The 22,185-nt window shown below is 44.6% G+C and overlaps 2 protein-coding genes and 2 pseudogenes across 18 annotated transcripts; 1 reads left to right on the forward strand and 3 right to left on the reverse strand.

The window, feature by feature from the left end:
* The first annotated feature begins 3,781 nt into the window (after positions 1-3,781).
* Positions 3,782-6,362, forward strand: LOC125546144 (uncharacterized). Of its 3 annotated transcripts, none has more exons than XR_015599088.1 (3): positions 3,782-4,735; positions 5,645-5,739; positions 6,257-6,359. XR_015599088.1 is itself a non-coding variant. In XM_087514191.1 (3 exons), exons 1-3 carry the CDS (start codon positions 4,082-4,084, stop codon positions 5,659-5,661), a joined length of 573 nt encoding a protein of 190 aa, XP_087370317.1. In that variant the 5' UTR covers positions 3,782-4,081; the 3' UTR covers positions 5,662-6,362. The 3 variants fall into 3 exon arrangements, 2 of the variants coding, with proteins under 2 accessions (XP_087370317.1, XP_087370316.1); XM_087514191.1 differs by having other exon boundaries at positions 3,782-4,528; positions 4,627-4,735; positions 5,645-6,362; XM_087514190.1 differs by lacking the exon at positions 5,645-5,739 and having other exon boundaries at positions 3,782-4,528; positions 4,627-4,735.
* Positions 6,363-7,048: 686 nt separating this feature from the next.
* Positions 7,049-13,888, reverse strand: LOC125546142 (uncharacterized). 15 transcript variants are annotated; one of them, XM_087514194.1, is made up of 13 exons: positions 13,458-13,883; positions 12,610-12,745; positions 12,483-12,516; positions 12,027-12,090; positions 11,280-11,357; positions 11,099-11,157; positions 10,066-11,006; positions 9,476-9,534; positions 8,685-8,756; positions 8,092-8,157; positions 7,898-7,963; positions 7,633-7,725; positions 7,049-7,504 (listed from the first exon to the last, which is right to left on the reverse strand). In XM_087514194.1, the coding sequence occupies exons 9-13, from the start codon at positions 8,739-8,741 to the stop codon at positions 7,409-7,411; spliced, it is 378 nt and encodes a 125-aa protein (XP_087370320.1). In that variant the 5' UTR covers positions 8,742-8,756; positions 9,476-9,534; positions 10,066-11,006; positions 11,099-11,157; positions 11,280-11,357; positions 12,027-12,090; positions 12,483-12,516; positions 12,610-12,745; positions 13,458-13,883; the 3' UTR covers positions 7,049-7,408. The 15 variants fall into 15 exon arrangements, 7 of the variants coding, with proteins under 7 accessions (XP_087370320.1, XP_048566259.2, XP_087370319.1 ...); XR_007300452.2 differs by lacking the exons at positions 8,685-8,756; positions 9,476-9,534 and adding an exon at positions 12,834-13,056 and having other exon boundaries at positions 12,610-12,748; positions 13,458-13,888; XR_007300451.2 differs by lacking the exon at positions 8,685-8,756 and having other exon boundaries at positions 13,458-13,886.
* A 1,004-nt stretch (positions 13,889-14,892) lies between these two features.
* Positions 14,893-17,597, reverse strand: LOC147982001 (uncharacterized; annotated as a pseudogene).
* LOC147982002 (uncharacterized) lies at positions 17,199-18,945 on the reverse strand (annotated as a pseudogene).
* Between the last annotated feature and the right edge of the window lie 3,240 nt (positions 18,946-22,185).

The following is a 22,185-nucleotide window of genomic DNA, read 5'->3' on the forward strand; positions in this document are numbered from 1 at the left end:
TATAGGCGCAGGGGGCAGGGGCAAATTGGCGGTAATTCACCTGACCTTTGTGTAATCAAGGAGGAGGGTGGTGGTGCTCTGAAGTAACATGTGTGAGCTAGCCTGACAAAATAAGTGCACAAAAAACGAGGTATTTGATCCTCCTGTGGAATTCTTTGAGAACTAATATAGGTCTCAGGGGCTACTGAATATTCGCGTATCGTTGATTTGAGAAACTTTTTGGCATCCGGATTGTGATGATTGGATGACCCTCAAGTCATTTTTGTAAACCAACTCGGGGCTAACGGTTTCTTTAAAGAGCCCAACCTACAGTTCGTCATCGTCCTTTGCTAAAACCTATACTTCAAAGAAATATGTACTCTTAAACTATGATTTTTTTTCCTGATTCTGCGGTGCCCTCGGATATTGGAAACCGATGTATGCCTTGAGGGCTACTGAGCATATTAACATGCTCGGAATAAAATAAAGGATATGAAAAAAAGGATGCCTTTGACAAGGCAGATAAACATGTCCATCACCCTGACCTTGATAGATTGGAATTAGCCCAAGGCGGCATGGAGGCTGGCACGCTGGTTGGCAAGGAGGGTTGAGCTTGTCATAGTTTCCTTCACCACTTTGGCCCACACCTGGAACTTTGGCACGCCGTCATGTGGGTTTGGAACCACACGAGCCGTGGAGGCCGAACTGGCATTCGACCTCGCTTCATGAACTGGAGATAGGAGTCTTCTCCCTGGTATGTATCTTTGTCACCCACGACCGAGGTGTCAGCATTGGTCATGGAGTTGTCAGCCTCACCCCTAACGTTAGACATTAGGGATGCGGGATTAAGCTCGCCTTCCGACACCTTGGTTTGGACCTGTGGGGGGGGGGGGGGGGGGGGGGGGGGGGAGCGGCTTCCACCTCTTGAGTGGCGGGAGCAACCTCCGCGCTGGCACGCGGGGGAGGCCTTGGAGAAGTGATGACACCTCAGCGCAATGGTTTGTTGCTTCCCGTGAAAAGAGATTGAAACGTCAAAATGATACCCGCGAACGGGGTGACTCCTAGGGCCAAGGTTTTTAAAAAACTTACTTGGTTGGTCAAATACTAAACTCACTTATTATACACTAAAGTGGGAAATGCGATTACTCGTGAACAACCATAAATCTTTATTTTTGGAGGTTTGAATAATACCAATCAAACGAGACATATTGTTTTGAAGAGATTTTATTATTTTGAAGTAGTCATTCGATTCCATTTTCATGATTTCCATGTGGCTTATAGCTTTGACATGATTTTCTTAATGCGGTAGAAATGATATTAAACATAATTGACATAGTTTCAATTCATAGCTAAGAATGTGCACATGATATTTAGCTGTGAGTTTATAAATGTTTTTTAAGGGTTTATAAATGTATTGTTATAGATATTTTGAGGCATTTTCCTAATTGGTTTATCTTTACTATTAAAGAAGAATCGAAAGTCGTGATGGTTCGACCTCCCCTACCTTACGTACGCAAGTCCCCCGATCCCTCGTTACCGATTCCCATCTCCCGTCATGCCTCCCTCGCGCAAAAAAAATCTCAAGGAAAGGGAAAAACGACTGCCGATTAAAACGCAAAATTGAACCAAGATCCACGCGTGCGGTTACCCCCACCCACGACTCCCACCACCGCCACCAACACGCCGATCCAAGGCCCCGATCCAATCCCCTCGCCCTCCAAACTACCCCAGCCTATGAATACCTTCGAGTCCAGGAAGCTTTGGTCGTCAGGGTCGTCGTCGAGGCCGCCCAGAACGGCGGGGAGTCGAGGACGAAGACGGTTTTGGAGGAGCCAGAGCCCATCGCGGCTACCGCTGGCAACTCGTCGGAGACGGTCGAGGCGCGGGAGCTCATCTGGGAGGCGAAGAAGTCGTTGAAATCGGTCGAGGCGATGTTGCTACAGCGCTGGCAGCGGAGCAGGGGCACTCGCACTTGGACCCTGCGTCGTCAGCCTTCCACTGCGAGCAGCGCCAGCACAGCGCCTGGGAGTCCATGGCGATGAGCGCGAAGGGGTGCTGAGCCTTAGAATAGGCGCGGGGACATACCCCTTGGGGATGAGGAGAAAACGGCAACAGCAAGGACGAGCCATGGAGGTGGTAGTGGCGAGGAGGACGCATCGGTGGGCCTCATTAGCAACGAAGTTAACCCCAAGCACAATCAGCGGTTTATTTCCAGAGCTCAGGTGTGCTTGTATTAATGTTTCAAACCTCTACATTTTAGTTTGGACCAGATAACTCAAGTTATTGACAATAAAATGGATGGAAAATTACTGGTGTTTCTACTTGCAAAACGTGCAGTACATAGTGGAGCACATAATACCACATATTCGACTAGCCTCCTGAATCAACTGTGCGTTTTTGGTGACATATTGTACTGTTCCCTCAAGATAGTTGTTTCCCAGGATTATACTGCTCATTCATGCTTCTGATCGTTGACTTTCTAATCATTGTACAGTAGCATATGAACATGTTCTTGGGGTAGTACAGTAGTATAAATGGATGTTTGAAGGTAAATGAGTATAACAACATTACCGAAAAAGGCTTTCGCCCGATAATTCATCTTGGAGCCCGGGCTCATCTGCACCTGATAAGCAAAAAATTCAAAAAAAATACTAGAAAAATTCAAAAAAATCGAAAAAATATTCGGGTGGTAGATAAGTTGATGCGTGAAGTCCGCTCCAAAATTCAACCCATTTGGACATCTGAGTAGGCCTCGACAAAAAAGACAAATCGGGTCAAAACAGTTTGTGAACAGTAAACTTTTTCACAGACCCCGATTTTGTCTTTTTTGCACAGACTTGCTCAAATGTCCAAACGAGTTGCATTTTGCAGCGAACCTCACGCCCCTAATTATCTACCACCCGACTTTTTTTTGGAATTTTTTGAATTTTTCTAGTATTTTTTTTTATTTTTTCCGTGAGCGCGGGTGCAGATGAGCCCGGGTGCAGATTCGCCGCACTCGCTTTCGCCTCGCTTTATATATAAAGCAAAGATCAACAACATCCCAGTACAGACGCACTCCACCCCAACACACACACACACCCAAGGCGGGATACAAAGGCGCTGAGCGCAGCAACACGACCCCTAACACTACAAGAGCAACCAGGGGCTCCACAAGTGAACACGCCACCATGAAGAGATGAAGCCGCATACGACGAGCCGTGGGCTCCAAGACGGTGCCTTAAGGAAGGTTACGACAACGGAGCGCCGCCACCGTCCGATCCGAGGATCAAAGTTTCCCTAGGAGCCACACGAAGACAATTAGAGCCGCGACGACGCCTTCAGGAAGGGAACTACGCCATCGCCGGTCCTTCCGAAGACAGAGCAGGTTTTCACCCCGGACAATACTCACCGCACGAACGCCGCACCCCGACAACCACGCTGCCCACACGGCCATGGCCACCGGGCAACACCAAGCGACAGGCTCTGCCCAAGAGCACCGCGCAACCACCACCAGGGCCGCCGCCCCGGCATCCGAGGCCTAGATACCACCTCACCCAACACCCGCCACTACCCCAATTGAAGAGACGATCGGAACCAGGGCAAGCCTCCATCGATTCGTCCTGCAGCACCGGGCGCGAGACGAGCTAGGTCCTGCTGCCGGGCATGAGACGAGCGCGGTCCTGCTGCCGGGCGCGAGACGAGCATAATCCTGCTGCCGGGCGCGAGACGAGCTCGGTCCTGCTGCCCGAGCGCGAGACTAGTGATGAGCTGCAGCACGGAGAGGGTCATCCTTCAACGGAAATAGCACCCGGATGACGAGGAGATAGATCAAGGGCTGTCACAAGCCGCCTACGGACGAGCTGACGCCGGTATAAGCCAGCCGCCGCCGCAGGCGACTTGCCAAGGCACCGTGGAGCCATCCACGGCCAGAGCAGCAGCCGCCCCGGCCACTGCCCAACCCGCTCCGTCCGACGAGCTCCAGGCGTCGGAGCCGCCGGGCACGCACCCACGCATCCAGCCGTCCCCAAGCACCCACCCTCGAGCATCACCCCAACGCCGAAAGGACGGAAAGGCCCCATCTTGAGCTGGAGACCCCCGACCTCCCACAATCCAGCCCGCAATGGGCCCCTTGCAGCACCGCCAGCCACCAGGAAAGCTGGATCCGGCGCCCATCCAGCTAGATCGGAGGGAAAGCCGAGGGGTGAGGAGTCAGAGACGGCGGAGGGAGGGAGCCGCCGCCCGCCACCGCCAGCCGCGGCCCGCCGCCTTGCGCACGCCGGCGCGCCGCCTCGCGCCCCGCTGCCGCACGCCGCACGCCGAAGCCCAGCCGCGCCACCACTCGCCGAGGCCCGTAGCCACGCGCCCGACCGCGCGCACTCCGGGACACCGCCGGCCGCCGCCCAGATCCGCCGCCCGCAGACACAGGGGAGCCGCGAGAAGACCTCCCGCCGCCGCCGTCTGCCGCGGGCTTCGCCCAACGGTGTCCTTCGGTGGCGGCGCGCTAGGGTTGGGAGCCCCCGAGTCGCCCTGGGCAGGGGCGACGCGAGGGAGGTGTTTCAGACTTCAGGTAGTACAACATTCGCCATTTGTACATAGAGAATAAAAGATCACTTTAATATGTCTTTTTGTCAACCACGGTACCTGGTGCACGTTGAGTACATGAAGACCGACGGGTGGAACTGGGATAAGTGGTTTCAAGCAGAGCAACATCCCAGGGTTCTCCTTGGAGGCGACCACCTTGTAGGATCGAACCAGTGTCAGTTCAGGATTTCAGGTCAGTTTGGCTGGTCGTTGGCTCGTTGCTGGGTAAATTCTTCTCCTTGGTAGTGAAAACTATGTGAGGATAAACGAATAGTTGTCACTGGGATTGGATGTGCATTCTGCATTGCAAATTTTTTATGGTGGTTCCTGCATTGCACTTAATTGTTGTGTAGACTCGATTTTGTCATGTTTCATTCAATAGCCATGATATGAGACCGAGGACAATATAAATATATCCAATGTGAATAGCTATGAAAAATTTAGTTGTGCCTTATCTATACTGGCAGAGATATGATACTGCCATGCATGCTGGCTGACTTTCCCGATGATGTTGTCTGAGTTCTAATAGTCCAAGTCTCCGTATAGGTTTCAGAACATTAATGATCTTGAAGATTATGACTTAAGTAGGAAATTTAGAGGCAAAAGTATACAAATACAGTCAGTAGATCAATAATTACACTTTATTGAAAAAATATTAGTTTCAGTTTGATTTCCGTTTATGCATCATCATGCACTGAAATTTTCGTTGTCATTTTGCGAAAAACATAAATGTGTACATGTATGTTCCTTCCGTCATGCTAAATTATACAGAGTTGGAATTATTTGTTGTGATAGAGCAACGACTATAGATGTAACTATTAGATGTACTGAAAAATGTGAAGAGCATATAATAGCTTAGGCCCCTAATCTATCCCCCTTCTGTTTTGATTTGATCATTCATCTAAGCACAAATTCAGTTTCAGTAACTAAAGGTATATGTAAGTTTACATTTATACATTCTTCACTTTCTGACCCATATTTGTATGAAGGGCGTGTGTCATACACAGCTGAAACTATCCATATTGTAATGACTCTCCAAGCATATGATCTGACCAAAGCTTACTATGTTAATTCTAATTCTAATTGTAATGTTGCATACCAGATAAGGGACACCAATAGTTGGGTTGTAACTTGAACATCTGATCTGATCATCTTGGCATCTCGGCCTCATATGTGAACGGAATTGGATGTGTTGAGGTAAAGAAGTAGATGTAGGTATTGGGAGGTAATATTAGCAAGGTGGCATGACCAAGGAGTCAGACAGAAAATGCTTTATAAATCAATGCAAACAACATGCTGCAATTTGGTAACGTTGTAGAAATGTCAAGTGGTACTCCCACCGATCCAAAATAAGATGACACCTATTTTGGATCGGAGGGATTACGTATGATTTTTCCAAGAAAACTTGATCCTTTTAATCTTAGAAATCAGCTGAATGGTTACTATTGCAACACTTAAATCACTTAAATTTCATTCATATAATTTTGGTACATTTATTGTTCCTTGCTTCTTGACCTATCAATTAATACCCTCCCCCTAATTTTTGTTGTTGCAAATAGCAACCACTTGATTTTAAAAAATTATGCAGCTGCCTATCTGAAAATAAACAGTGGTCTAGCTTTTGAGGTTTTCATGCAATCTAATAAAATATTAACATTATTTAGACAAAGTAAAAGTTACTTCTTTACTGAAATATGTTTTATCGTGGTTGCAGGATTTGTCTGTCATTTGCCCAACCGTGTTCAGTAGACAATCATCGAGAATGATTGTACCTGGAGAAGAAGACGACCATTGACAACAGAGAAGAGGAGGTGAAGAGTATGAACCTGGACAAGAAGACGACCAATAAGAAGAAGATGATGATTTTCCGGCTGCCACAAGAGGAGCTGGATTATTACCTTACCTTTCAAGTGAGACCCATTTGGCAAAGTCTGGCTCTACGGGATCCTTACACCGCTGCTAAGGTGGAGGCAATCAACCAACGAATTCTGATTGAGCAGGAGAAGATGAGACAAGAGTACGAGGCCAAAGGCTATGTCACGTTCGAAGCAGAGGTCACCGACGACGACGAGGAGGTAGAAGACGCAGCAGCTCTTTGTGTCACTGCACAAGAAGAGGAGAAAAATTATGAAGCAGCAGCTCCTTGGATTCCACAAGGAAGAGGCCGAAGGAGATTTCGCCCGAGAGTCGTCAAGCAAGCAGGCCGCGTTAAGAAAATAATAATTTAGGCTATTCAAGCAAGCAACATTGGAGTAATATTAGTTGGTCATTGGCCAATTTCATTGTGATTTAACAACCGGAATCTCTGTATCGATTATGTTGTTGGTGCTGTTGCAAATTCAGTTTAAAGCCGTTTATTGTTTTAAGCCATGTCCAATGCAGAGATGTGCTTTGTGAAAAATCAGATACTTCCTCCAATCCAAAATAAGTGTTTTAAGTCATGACACTTATTTTAAAATCAGAGAGAGCATCTTTTCTATTTCTTCTCGCTTGTGATAAACAAGACTGGAAAAAAATAAATCAGCTGCTTAACTTGTCTAAGCACTACAAGCGGAGAAGATGGTGTAGGTATGACCAAAATAAGTCATCGGACCAGACAGACTCAAACATACTCCATTTACATCATTACATGGGCATCTCCATGAAATCTTCTTCCCGCGACAACATATAACTTGTATGGGAAGAAGTCACGTTAAATCCATGCGACAAGAAAAGAAAATCTCCCATCACCAGATCCATCAAATGCGTCCAAGGTCATTTCTACACGAGGCGTGTTTTTTTCTGCTTTCTCGAACTAGTTCGTTCTCACTTTTTCCAAACCAAAATGATTCACAGACTGTTTGGGAAAAGAAGCAGTCACGGTCCATCAAGCCCCACAACACCACCTGGCCTTCAGATCCCACTCATGCTCATCGTCACTACGCTCAGCTGCCCTGACGGAAGTCTCTTTCCAATCAACCATCTGGGAAAGCAAAAAACAAAATTCTAGTATAAAACAAGCTCACGAAAAACCGAAAACATTATTTCATTGAAGAAAACACAACGAGGTCATAAATGATTGACATGCAGCTAGCAAAATGATTTCCTCACCGGATGCTTGACAGTGGCCGGTGGCAGCGGTGGGAGGTTAGTAGGGGCCAGAACGGTGACGGTGGGCAGCAGCTGCTGCTGCAGGTTAGGTACCTGACAAAATTCACTTCAGGTTTGAGACTTCGACGGAGTTTAACGTGGCTAGAGAAGCGGGCGACACAAAGGTTTGAAATAATCAAAGATTATATGGTCGATTTTATTGTGCATACAAATGTGACATATGTCCAGGCAAATGTATCACATGAAGAGACAAGACTGCACTTACGGTGGGGGGAGGTGGAGGCAGGAGGCAAGGCGCGGTAGGTGCTAGAGCTGGTGGCGGCAGTACACTCTGCACATTGGAACGTGATCAACAAATGTAGGAGTACATGCTAAAACAAGTTTTGCAACGCCTTCTCATAAGACAGTAACATAAATGGTTCAAGAGAGTATCACATGAAGAGACGAGACTGCACTTACGGCGGGGTGAGGTGGATGCAGGAGGCAAGCCGCGGTGGGTGCTACTGCTGGTGGCGACAGGACACTCTGAGAATTGAAACATGATCAGCAAATATGCATGCTAAAGCAAGTTTTGCAACGCGTTCTCATAGGACAGTAACATAATTTTTCAATTGAATTTCAAATTCAAGGCAAAAGAGGGACTCGTTCCTGCGACCAGTTTTTTTTTCTGAATTTGACACCAGCTGCTTGAATGCGCATCTATGGAATTTTGTTTTGGCAAGGCTTTTGATTTGGAGTTGTTTAATGCATAATGCCTTTCCTAGGGATTTTATCTTTCATAAGGTACAATCAACTTTTGTTTCATCGTCATCTTCCCATAGACTATGGTGTAATTTATTCACTTTGGATTTTTTATGGGCCTTAAGATTAAAGTTATACCTATTTCAGTAAACAAACTACAAATTATTTAGAAAATACTAGCTAAATGACTCATTGTAGATTCTTTCGAATCATAACTTCCATTTTAGGCCAGATTTATGCTATGTCACACTATACATAGTTCATAGGTATGATTCTTTTTCAACCAAAAAAAGTTAAGATTATATGAAAACCTCGATATTCTTTGTTGATAGGTATGATTCTGGAATCAACACCGGATCAATAACCATTAGATTGGCATGGTCCTGTACAAATGGAGAAAAGAGTACACGAGTAAAAAATGCATAGTCTTTGTAGTGACATATTGTGTTTAAGGTATCTATTCTAATTTACCCCACATGATCGCCGTGTCAAAATTGGTTTTGCCACTGGTGGAGTGGTAATGCTACTAAGAGCAATTCTTTGTTGACGTTTTGGATCGAAGACTATTAGCGTCGGCTGATAGAAATCTAAGGGAGATCGACCAAGTGCATGTGGGGCCAATGACGTCGCCATAGAAGGACAGTCCATAGCGGTACACCGGACCTAAGCCGCGGAGTGTGTGCAAATCAGGGCCACCAATAAGGAAAAATAGGGGAGCTTCCAGAATAATCCTCTCATGCCGTGAATCTTCTAGAAAGTTGTGTACAATGTTATAACAAACTTTGCTAAAGTGAAATCCTGAGTAAACGTTGGTCCATCTTAGTGCACGATGTCTTAATTTAGCTATGTCAAATGATCATGCAAACAAATAAATAAAACAAAAGTTTGAATGTATCTATATACAGGGGCAGACCCAGGATTGGGCTAAGCCCCGGGCCCTAAGCTAGCTACAGTGCCCTACAGTGCCAAGATTGCTATACTTAAGGCGCTGCTAATTCTTCACGCCCAGGGCCCAGGCCCCCCGGCCTGGGTCCTGGATCCGCCACTGTCTATATAGTATTAAAATGAACTTTAACTCCATAAACTAATTTATTTCACTTACAATCAAAAACACTAAAAAAATCAATCTTGCACAACATTAGAACATTCACCTATGCCTACCTGAAAAAATGAAACTATTAAATTTGTGCTAAAAATTTGAATGTAATAATGCAACAAGATAAACATGCAAGAAATATCATACTAATATAATTTTTCCACAACACAGGTGATCATAAAATACAATTCCACAATATGCATAATTAGGAAATAAATGATAAATTGATAACACATATATATTTATATATAATTAAAAGGAAAACATACCTAAGACGAAACTACGACCGCAAATGTCTTATATTCGTAAATTTCATCATATTCTAATCCAAATTTTCTTTGAAGAAATCAAATACTAATCTGTTTTCATTAAGAAAAAAAACTATATGACATTCTAGCCCGCGCATCGAGCGGGCCACCGTGCTAGTTTGTAAAACAAAAATGTCTGTTGATCACGAATATATGTTCATTCAGGAAAGAATGGCATCAATGTTCATACCACAATTTATTTGGATATAATTAGGCATCTACTAAGAATATTTTTTTGTCCTCGCTCATCCTCAGATCAGATGCTCAATTATTGGTAAAGGAAATCACCTTCAAGCTTGCTGCCTAAACTCCAAAATGCTTCCTTAAGATTAATTTTCTACATTGATGAACTTAATCTTCCTTAACGAGGGGATAACAAGCAGAATCACAAAGTGTTGATGCAGTGCAAAACCAATAGGTGATCACTCTGCATTGAAAAAAACCAAAAAAGAGATGTCTTCGCACTTATGTGCATATGCTTAACAAAGAACACAACCTAATGCACTGGATCAGCTGGAATGAAAGAAATCACCTTGGTTAAATAATCAATCCATGTTACTGACAATGTTCATTTGTATAAGAAAAAACATGCAGAACACAAGTACCCAGTAGGCGGCACACACATAAATTGTACACATGATAAAACAGGGTAGCATATTGTCTAGTAAACAAACAAATATGTAGGAAAGTACATCCAATCAGGTCCAATAAAATGCTTAAAAGAAGATGCTACCTAATCAACAAAGAAACAACAAAAATACAGAAATTAAACGAGTTGTGTAGCAAAAAAGAAAATGGTAACCGCTACTACCTCCGTCCCATAATATAAGATCATTGCTTGCAAAATGATCTTGTATTATGGGACGGGGGGAGTAGTATATAGCAATACAAAATGACAGCTAACCATGAACATCAGAAAATGGTAAGTAATAAAGCAAGTCGCACGACTGAAAAACCTTACAATGCCTAAAGAGACATAAAATCGTTGAATACTAATAGATGAGAGATGCCAATATCCTAATGGTAGACATAAAATCGTTGAATACTAATAGTGGAATTTTCCTGTCAAATAAAGCAGCGGACTGTAATACTTTCACCCTCTTGTGAGAATAAGAACCACCTCATCTTGCTAGAGTTACAATACCTACCTCTAGATATTCTTTGTTCATTTCCTCCCAAATTATCTTTTTCTACTGTGTCGTTTACTCAATTTGAAGATACCCGTGAATCTACAAAATTAATGGAGAATTAGAGATAATGAAAAACCTATCTGGTCATATTTTAGGCTCAAACATGTTCAGAGATGGATGAATAAAGGCACCTCCACATCATCAATATCAGAAAAACTTTCTAGATCAACATCAACTTCACCGTTTTCACCTAAAGATGGCAAATAGAATTAAGAAGTTGATCAGGAGCAATCAACTTAACAACACGAACCCAAAAGCGGATAGGTAGACTGAACTGAAATTACTATTGCATGTTAAGGGTAACTAACAAACCTTCCACGTCAGGATCCTTTGAAGCCACATAATTGTTTGCAATTTCACTATAACTAATTGTTGAAGATTTAACTCCCCCTAAATCATGCGTCAAAGAAGGCTAACTGAATTTCCAAAAAATAAATACATATAGAGCATACAGAATGGATAGTAACAGAAAGAGCTAACACAGATAACTGAAGAGGCAACATTGCAACTTGTTCCTTTACCGAAACATTAAATGTGTCACTTAACAGCTTCCTCTGCCTAAGACTATCACATAGCTTGTAAAATACAGCTCAAGTCATCCTTAATTGATTGATACATGTTGCATCTGATGTGTCAATGAGCCTAATCAGTACGTTAGTTCTGTAGTTGTCTCTCTCAACTAATGACCATACTTCCTACCTTTACCTCAAATTTTTCTACCATCTCTGTTTCTAAACCAAAGAGCCAAGAGAAGAATTATAACAGATAGAGTTCTCTGCCTCAACATTCTGTAATAATAATATCTTTGTTGATCCATGTCCATCTAGGTTAATATGAAATCTAAAAGAAAATGAATGAGCTAACTTGGTACATCATTACAAATGATTACTTGTTAAGAGAAACATGTTAGAAAACAGAGCTACTTATAACCAGTAATAGGGATGTGGAACTTGTAAAAAAAATCTGCTCCATCTAACCAGTAATAGGGAGCAAATGATTATCGGTAAAACAGAGCTACTTATAACCAGTAAGATGGGACCTCAAGTAGCGCGTACTTACCGACAATCATCGCAGTGTAGTATCGTGGCTAGACCACAGCAGCAGAACAGCTAGTAAGGAGAGCCTGAAATGTGTAGAAATACAACATGGATTCCTAAAGTATCATATATGCTAAGTGATGAAACATGATGTAAATTCAACCAAACGGATCAGCATGAAAAGAAGTTTCCGAAGAACAGGCCACCCTATATGCCAGTCATCACATCTACATAAAGCATCACATCTTCTATGTCATTAAACAAGGTGAAAGCCCCTATTGCAGCTACACAAACGAAGCATTACTCATAAACAGTATTAATGATGAACTACCGATAAGGGGCAAAATCTGGTGCATGGACGTCTAAATTAAGCTGGACTGTCTGTCAAATTAGAACCAGTTCATATGCTTTTTCCCAAGAGCAATCACAACCTTACGACTATAAATAAAACACAAGGAAATGATCGCACAAAACTCACCCGCCAAATCGAAGCTCGCAGCGTCATCCTTGGCCTGCAATACAAAAGCGGACCAATCAATCAGTACGCACAAGCAGCACAACATGTCAACATGTAATGCAAATTAACACTGAGGAAGGCACGTAACTACAACAGCGGCGCGGGCCACCAGCCCTCCCCTCGCCCGTGCCTCACTTGATCCGAGCTGAATAGGAGGCCATCTTCTTCTCAAGCTCGTTGGCTCTAGCTTCCGCTTCCTCACATTTTTCTTCAGCATGCAGTGACTGCTATTCCAGATTTAGAATAAACTTAGATAAGCCCATCATAGAAAAGACCAGTGAATTGCACTATAATGATGGTAATTGGCACTACCTGTTTTAGAACACTTCCATTCTTTTTCTTGTAGCATATCAAGTTGTAGGACATCAGTGCATTAGTCCTCAAATAGATAATATTCACTTGGCAAGATCTGGCCTGGCTCGCTATATTATTTTTAGTCCGATGGCTACTGTACTGAACTTTTCTATTTGTCAAAATGGTGTTGGCCAAACTTTTCACGAAGCACCAACACCGTTTTAGGCTGAACATTATGTACCTAAACAAGTGAGTCGACTCAGTTCCATGTTTTTCTAATAGCCCTTTCCCCTTTCTTATTACATCTACTTGTTGTTTCAAAGCAGGCTGAGTACCTGATTTGCAGAGCTAATGGACGTGAGTTTATGGCCTAATTTGTGCTTTTAATTCGAGTAGATTCTGAACCTGTACACTCTGTTTTAACTGAAGATATATGTGCAAAAATATTGAGCCTTTAGACTTGTTCATATGTGTAAAAATCTGCTCTGGATAGGTGGAAGAACAGATCATATTCAGTGCAAAAAGTGAAGCTTTACACTTTCTTTTTGCAGAGCTAATGGTTGTATCAGTTTATGGCTGAGTACCTGAATCCAAATTGAATCAAACCGAACCAAGGGGAGAAGAAGAGGGGCGTGAGAGTACCTTGTCGATAGCCAAACTCGCGTCGTCGCTGCAATGCGGTCAGAGAAGTGGCTGCACGAGAGCGGGGGAGCCACCCCTCCTGCCACCACGGCCACAGAACGACACGCCGCCCTCGTCCGGCCTCCCCTCTCTCCCTCGCCCTCCGGCCACCGCGGCCATGCCGCCCTCATCCTGCCTCTCCTCTCTCCCTCGCCCTCCGGCCATCGCGGCCACGGAACGCCACGTCACCCTTGTCCGGCCTCCCCTATCTCCCTCGCCTCCACCCTCATGCCTCGTTCCTGCAACAGTCACGGTGGCGATGTGGATTTGGCGGCGAATCAGCAGGGGAGGGGATGATGGGCATGGGGCTGGAGGAGAGGAAACGAGAGAGAGACTTCGTGGGAAAGGCAGCAAAAGGAATCCATCTGGGGGAGGTGTATCCACAACGAGAGGGCGCCCTTTATTTCCGCCTTAATCGCTGCGCTTTTCCTCCGCTTTTTTTCTCCTCGTACTGTTCGTAGACACGTGGCATCGCTCATTGCTCGCCCTTTGCGCGATTGTTAATGTGTTGTATGTACCTTTTTTTTTGTTATGAACATTGTTTTTAACATTGAGTGAATTATTGTCAAAAATATCACTATCATTTTTTTAAATGTGCACCATTTATATAAATGTTATGAATTGTTTTCTGAAAACACAAGAAGAAATTAACATTCCCCAAACATTTTATAATACATGATGAGTTCAAAAAACAATTAAAGAATTTTTCCATATATACGTCTATATTTTAGAGCAGTTTTCACATATATATATACATATAATTAAGGGAATAGGAAAAATAGGAACGCAAATCTCACACTCGAAAATCGGGGGGGGGGGGGGGGGGGGGGGGTTGTGAGCTGACAGATCCCAACTGTGCAACACTGGGGCCAGTCGCCCTATTCTTTCATGGCCGAGCCCGGGGCCGACGTCGTGTGTAGCACCACAATCCATGCCAAGTACCTTGAGCACAGGCTTTTGGTGGCGATGTACGGACGGATCTCCACGACCAACTAGTTTTTAGATTAAGAATCAGAGCTACCGATTTCCTTAGTAAAATCATATCAGTACAAACAAGCACCAGACCAGCCAAGGTTAATAACATAACTGGGTCCAAAAACTACACTTACAGCTACTCAACAGAAACAACGCCAGATTCTGGAACTCACCATGGTTAAATGGCTTGTGCCCCCGTGACTTAGCACCGGGCATCTTTGCCATTTCACGCAACAAGAATTCGTCCGTCCAGCAAGCCCTCACCAACAACAACTGGATCTCTCTCATTGACACTTTCAATGGCATGTCGCTCGCACACGTCCAGCAATTTGCTAACCTTTGAGAGAAGGTTTCCATGGACTCTTTAACTGATGACATAGAAGATTCTATCATTTGGAAGTTCACCAAGGATGGGGTCTACTCTACTTCCTCAGCTTGCAGGGCTCAGTTTGAGGGACTCACTAAGTCGGATCTTGTTCACTCAGTTTGGAAGGTTTGGGCACCCGCAAGGTGCAAGTTCTTTGCCTGGCTTGTCCTTCAAAATAGGATTTGGACTTCCGATCGGCTGATACGTCACGGCTGGCCAAACTGTGGCCTCTACCCTCTATGTCAGCAATGCCAAGAGTCGGCCGCCCATCTCCTTTTCCAATGTCGCTACACCACCCGCATTTGGAACAATATTCTTTCGTGGCTTGGAATGCATCACATCACTACGGCGGCCTGGCAGACAATGACTTCGGTGAGAGCATGGTGGAACGGCAACCTTCAGATTCGCCGTGGATCCCCTAAGGCGCTCGCCTCCCTGATGATGCTTATCTCATGGGAGATATGGACGGAGCGCAATGCCAGAGTCTTCAGAAACACGGCCATCCCTTCCACGGTTCTAATTAGTAAGATCAAAGCTGAGGTGTCTCTTTGGGCGATGGCCGGCGCGAAGCACATGGGTATTGTAATACCGCGAGAGTAGACCTCTTATTGTTTTTCTTTTAGCCGTTTTGTGGCTTTTGTCTGCAACTTCCTTCTTTATCAATGAAATGGCAAATCTTTTGCCTTGTTTAAAAAAAAACACCAGATACATTACAAAGTTGCTACTACTGGGGCACATGACTGACAGGAACTACACTAATGGATGAAGAGACAAAACAGACAGAATGCCACCAAGTCTTCAGCAACTCTCGAGGTACAAATATGTAAAGATCAACCCAGCTGTAGCTCCTCCTCGTCGGGCGACTGGAGCATGAGCGACATGATGCTGCAGCAACTTGTGCCCAGCAAGAAACCAATCTTGGCATTCTGCAGTTCAGTCTAGTGAGAAAGAAAACTAGTTGCCGATGAATTCAATCAAGTCGTTTTCATGGAGGTAGCAGCATGACGTTTGAAGTCGATCAAGTCGTTAAATACTAAAATTGGCAACGGATACGATCTTGTTGAGCGTCAACTTCTGAACAATGACTGAGAAGAACCTGAGCAAGGCTCAAAGGGCCTTCATGCCTGCTCTGAGCTCCAGGGCCATCTCCAAGCGCTGAGGTGATGTATTTTCTCTTGCCATCGCTGAGGTCATAGGTGAGGGCCATGCTGTCAATCCTAAAATCAAGATGCAGTTGCACTCGATGGAAGGAAGCTTATCTGTGTCAACTAACAGGCACTTGCCATGACTTAGGAAGAGCGCACTGCTGCCGATACTTTTGATTGGTTCAAGTACCTTCCTCTTGGCATCCACACTAAAAACTTGAACGGTTTCTAGTTCCCCTGTAACAAGCAGCAGTTTACCGGCAAACTCCACGAGAGCACCATTGTGACGCACATACACCTCCATTATCCGCTCTGCGTGCCAGTGGCCACCGGTCCAAACGATCTTGTATAAAATGCCTTCAGCACTGAGCATGTAAACATAGCATGCACAAGTGACCATGCTCTGGAGGTAGAACAAGTCTTCCTCGTTGTAGGCTGCATCATGGAACTTCACGGCACCAAGCTGGCCCATGGGATCAGCAGAATAAACCGCATCACCACCGTGCTGCAAAGAACAATAAAACAGAGGATCTTCATATTCGCCGTGGCGTGGTTCGAAAGAGAAGACCCACACGTCCGCACATGCTGTCGGGCACCAAAACTGAACATTACTGAATGGATCGGTTCTCCAACTACCCCAATCGATCCCCAAGACCTAGCCACTGACTGTTGCGCCGGCTCCGCTGCTCCATCTGCGTGCTTTCCAGGCGCGCCAAGCTTTCACTCCTCCGTGCCGGTGCTCCATGCAGATTATATGTTCTGGAATTGTTGTCTATATATTTTAGTAACTTTCTCATGGCATCTTAATAACTACTGTGCCATATCTCTTGTGTATTTAATATGTTTCTACTCTTTGGCACACGGCAAACAGGACTGATACGTGTATCCTGTATGCAACATTGAAAATAGCTTCTGATGCTAAAATTGCACTTTAGCAACATCAGAAGGTGATGGCCTTTCTATTCTCCTCTGGTCATGCTGCTCATTAAGAATCAGTAAGCCGTTTTGTCCACAGACAAGATATGACAGAGAATAGATATGTTTGAGGGAATGAGACAAGGGAACAAATGCTAACTTATACTCCCTCCGTTCGGAATTACTTGCCTCGGAAATGGATGTATCTAGACGTATTTTAGTTCTAGATACATCCATTTCCGAACGGAGGGAGTAGATTCAGTAAGCCTAGAGAGTCCATGCCAGAAAATGTGACTAATGTCAGAAAGAAAACAATCTTTGTTATAGGAATATTAAGGAACACAGCTAGCAATTTCATTAATAAAATCAGATCAGTAGAAGAAGCAGGGACCAGCTAAGGGCAGAGCTACACTTGCAACTACTGAACAGAAACAGCATCAGATACATTACAAAGCTACTACTATTAATTAGGGCACATCATATCCAACAACAGCAAGGCACATGACTGACCGGAACTACACCATTGGATGGAGAGACAAAACAGACAAAATGCCACCAAGTCTTCAGCAATTCTCCAGGTGCAACGCCCCCAGCCCAGAGACCAGCCCAGCTGTAGCTCCTGCTTATACCATCAGCAGCCAATCCGGCATCTTGGCATTCTGCAGTCAAGTCCTTTTCATGGAGGTAGCAGCATGACATCTGAGGTCGAGCATGTCGTGAAATACTGAAGGTCTACGGGTTAGGTTTGGTGGAACCGATCTACTTGAGCTTTCACTTTTGGATGAGAAGCACCTGAGCAAGGCTCAAAGGGCCTTCATATATGGTACCGCTTTCAGCTCCAGGACAATCTCCAGGCACCTGGGGGACGGCGATGAAATTTTTCTTGCCATCGCTGAGGTCACACCAGGCATATATCCTATCAAGCCTGTGTGAAGTTAAAAGAGTGCTGTAGATGCAGTTGCGCTTGATGGAAGGAAGCATATCTGCATCAACTACCATGCAGTTGCCACGACTTAGGAATAGCGCACTGCTGCCGAGACTTTTGATTGGTTCAAGTACCTTCCGCCTGACATCGATGCTGAAAACTTGAATGGTTTCGGATCCCTCTTTTACAAGCAGCAGTTTACCGGCAGACTCAACAAGAGAAGCCGTGTAGTCGTCCTCAATCTCTATTATCTGCTCCACGTACCAGTGGCCTCCGGTCCAAACGATCTTGGATAAAGTTCCTCCAGAAGTGATCACATAAACATTGCCTGCATAGGTGACCATGCTCTTAAGCAAGAACAGGCCTTCCTCGTTCAAAGCAGCATCATGAACCTTCACCACATCTAACTGGCCTGTGGGATTAGCAGAGTAAACCGCGTCATCGCAGCCTCGCTCCAAAGGACAATAAACCGAGCATAAGAGCGGTGGGGAAGAGAAGATGATCGTTGGTTCAGTCCCAGCGACTGCCGGCTCCACAACGTGAAGCATGTCTCCAGTCAATGGGTTGAGGAGACCGAGACGGAAGTTCTTCCCCCCGAGGACGAGGAGACCGTCGGATGCACCGATGAAGAGGCAGCCACCGAGCACCGGGCGGCGCAGCCGACGGAAGCTCCCTGTGGTGACGTTGAGGAAGAGGGGCCGGCCTTCTTGGTCGTCTGCCCCGTGGAGCAAGACCCACTGCCGTGGACGGAAACGGAGGTCGGCAACCGCGGCGTGCGGAGATGGCTTGGCGACGGCAGAGCGCCAGGTGGGGCAGACGGCCCTCATGGCCACGTACCCGTCGACGCCGCTGGTGGAGAGGACGCAGTCGGCAACGAGCCGGACGAGATCCGGCGGAAGCGACGCCCATTCCGCCGTGCTGGTGATGGATCCATCCGCGACCTCCTGCTCCATGGCGGCGCCACCGATGCCGCCGTCCTCGAGCACGCCGCCGACTGCCACCGCCTCGCCGTGTGGTGGGGACGAAGAGGAAGTGGCTAATGGCGGCGACGAAGCCGTGGATTTGGGGGAGAGGAGTGGCGGCTGGAAGGGCAGAGAAGCTCGGGCAGTGGGGAAATTAGGGGTTAGAACAGTGACGCGGTTGGGCTTGGGCCGGCTCGAAATACTTGCAGGCCTCTGCTGCACACAGCAGACACTAAACAAAAACTAATATACACTGTAAAAGTTCACCTAAAAAAATACACTGTAAAAAAAAGACCCCAATACACACGTGTTATCCTAAAAAACACTAATATACACGTGTGTAAAAAAGAAAAATAACCAAGCCCAATGATAACTCGCCGATGTGCCTTGAGAGTTAATCAATAGACTATACATCATCCATCTTTCACTGGTGGTTCAATTTCTCCGTGGTGGCGCTGGACGTCGAATATGCCTCGGTATGATGTTTAGGTTGTCCAACATTGAGATAGCCCTTGCGAGCTTTCTCTGACATTTAACTGGAAGCTTGTTGGTGGCGGGGAGCCGAAAGTGCTTGATATGACTAAGGTGCATGGGATCACAACGCATCGTAGGGCTGAGCTTTTGTTGGAAGCTACTGACATTTTTTTTAGCTCTTTACTTTTTTAGTTTGTCGGTCTATGTTTTTTCAGTAATGGAATTTTTATTATATAAAGAACATCAATAGAGATGATACACATGAAAATCCGTACCCATCTTCTAAATACCTAGGATGAATGTAGCCCCTGCAAGAACTAAATAACAAGACAAGGATTTGGAGCTCTTTGGCGCCTGTGAGCCCTATATCAATAGTAAAGTGAAAAATTACCTGGAAAATTCACAAAAACAAACTTGAAAATTTTGAGGTATCAAACATGGGTGCCCATTCTACTCCCATGTGAAGTATCATGGAGAAATGACATCCATGGCATTCTCATTAAAAAGGTTGAAAAGTTTCATTGTATAAACAAAACTATTTGAATGGATCGTAAGTGAAACTGTATTTTCTTGGTTATGGCTACCATGGATGTCATTTCTTAATGACTAAACACAGGAGTAGAATTGGCATCCAGGTTTGATACACCAAAATTCTATTTCCTTTTTTAATTTTCCTGGTATTTTTATTTTAATATTTATATACACGCGCACCCGCGAGCTCCTATGTATTTACCTAAATAACAACCCATAATCTCTAACAAAATGAAAAAAATGCAGCATAAGCTGATGAAGGGCCAATTTGTAGACTAAACCACCATCTATATATGTGATTGTCTTGACTGTGGCCTATTTTGCTAAAAAATTGTATGCATCTACAAGGAAATAACTAAGTTATTTTTTATTAATCGTCCAATGTAAGTAGCATAACCGTATGTGGCAAAGCACTTATTCGAGATAAAATGGACTAAAAATTAATAAATTGCCCTAAATATTTATAATGAGTCATGCAGATGTGTTATGAATTGGTGTTCCCAAAGCCTGTTCCACTAGTACACAAAACATGCCATCACTGGCAGCACATATCTCGTAATCCAGGGAGGCCACATCAGATGCATCCATATTTATGTCTCAAATAAGGTGCATCCTATTTAGTTGGGCGTTGGATGCCGCTTCGGTCCTCGCTCCGCGTGGCTAGTGGCTAGTGGGCTCAATTTGATTGGTGGCCTTGGCCTAGTGGACTGGGCTTAAAAGGCTAAATAAAAAGACTACATCGGTATTTTCAGTTTTACCAAATGTTTTGGTTTTATACCGGAAAAAACTAGTTCCAAATGATTTTTAGATTTCATACTATACCGTAGACCAGAAACCATGTATAGCATAAATTTGGTCTCGGTTCGGTTTCAAAATGTACAAAGTGATTGATATGGTCCTCCTTAGGACAACCTCCTCTAGAGCAAAAATTATGTGGTAGTTACACTAGTAGAAAAAGGGTCAAATGTGAAGCACATTAGTGCCAGTTTGAATTTGAGCCGGCACTAATGTGACCATTAGTGCCGGTTCCAACGGCTAGGCGGGCGGGCATTATTAGTACCGGTTCGTGGGTAACCTTTAGTACCGGTTCATGCCATGAACCGGTACTAATGAGGCTGCGTCAGGCTATGGTCAGTCTGGGGCCCCCACGAAGACCTTTAGTACCGGTTCATGCCATGAACCGGTACTAGAGTATCTTTGTAAGCTGATTTTTAGTCCCACCTCGCCAAGAGAGAGGCAGTATGAGCGGTTTATAAGCCGTGAGTGCACAGATAATGACGAAGAGTTGCAATGCTCACCTACATGTTGATTAGCTTCAAGCCGTGCAAAATAGCATAGATTGCACTGAGCTATGTGCAGTGCAGTCTACACTATTTCGAATGGCTTGAAGCAAATTAACCACCATTGCACCTCTTTTTTATTTTTAATAACTTATTTGAACTCCGGACTTCTTTTGTGTTCAGTATGCAGCATTCAAAGCGACGTCATCAATTTCCAACATGTTCTGACATCATTTGTTGTTTTTCGGTCATTTACCTAATTGTTTAGAGAGCTAAATGACCGTGAAATTGAAAATCACTACAAAATGAATCCTGAAAATGTTGAAACTTGGCATGGTATCATCATATCACCCGCATAGCATGCGCGAAAGAGTAGAGAGGGTCACGGCAAAAACTGGACGCACTTCGTGTACAAACTGGACATACTCTTTCAGAGTATCAGGGTTTCGGACGAGAACTCATCTGTTACACGGCCACTTCAATGTTTTTTAAACTTATTTGAACTCCGAACTTCTTTTGTGTTCAGTATGCAGCATTCAAAGCGACGTCATCAATTTCCAACATGTTCTGACATCATTTGTTGTTTTTCAGTCATTTACCTAATTGTTTTAGAGAGCTAAATGACCGTGAAATTGAAAATCACTACAAAATGAATCCTGAAAATGTTGAAACTTGGCATGGTATCATCGTATCACCCGCATAGCATGCGCGAAAGAGTAGAGAGGGTCACGGCAAAAACTGGACGCACTTCGTGTACAAACTGGACATACTCTTTCGGAGTATCAGGGTTTCGGACGAGAACTCATCTGTTACACGGCCACTTCAATGTTTTTTAAACTTATTTGAACTCCGGACTTTTTTGTGTTCAGTATGCAGCATTCAAAGCGACGTCATCAATTTCCAACATGTTCTGACATCATTTGTTGTTTTTCGGTCATTTACCTAATTGTTTTAGAGAGCTAAATGACCGTGAAATTGAAAATCACTACAAAATGAATCCTGAAAATGTTGAAACTTGGCATGGTATCATCATATCACCCGCATAGCATGCGCGAAAGAGTAGAGAGGGTCACGGCAAAAACTGGACGCACTTCGTGTACAAACTGGACATACTC

This window comes from Triticum urartu, chromosome 3A (genome assembly GCF_056163025.1).
Source record: "Triticum urartu cultivar PI428250 chromosome 3A, HENAU_Tu73, whole genome shotgun sequence".
Lineage (NCBI taxonomy): Eukaryota > Viridiplantae > Streptophyta > Magnoliopsida > Poales > Poaceae > Triticum > Triticum urartu.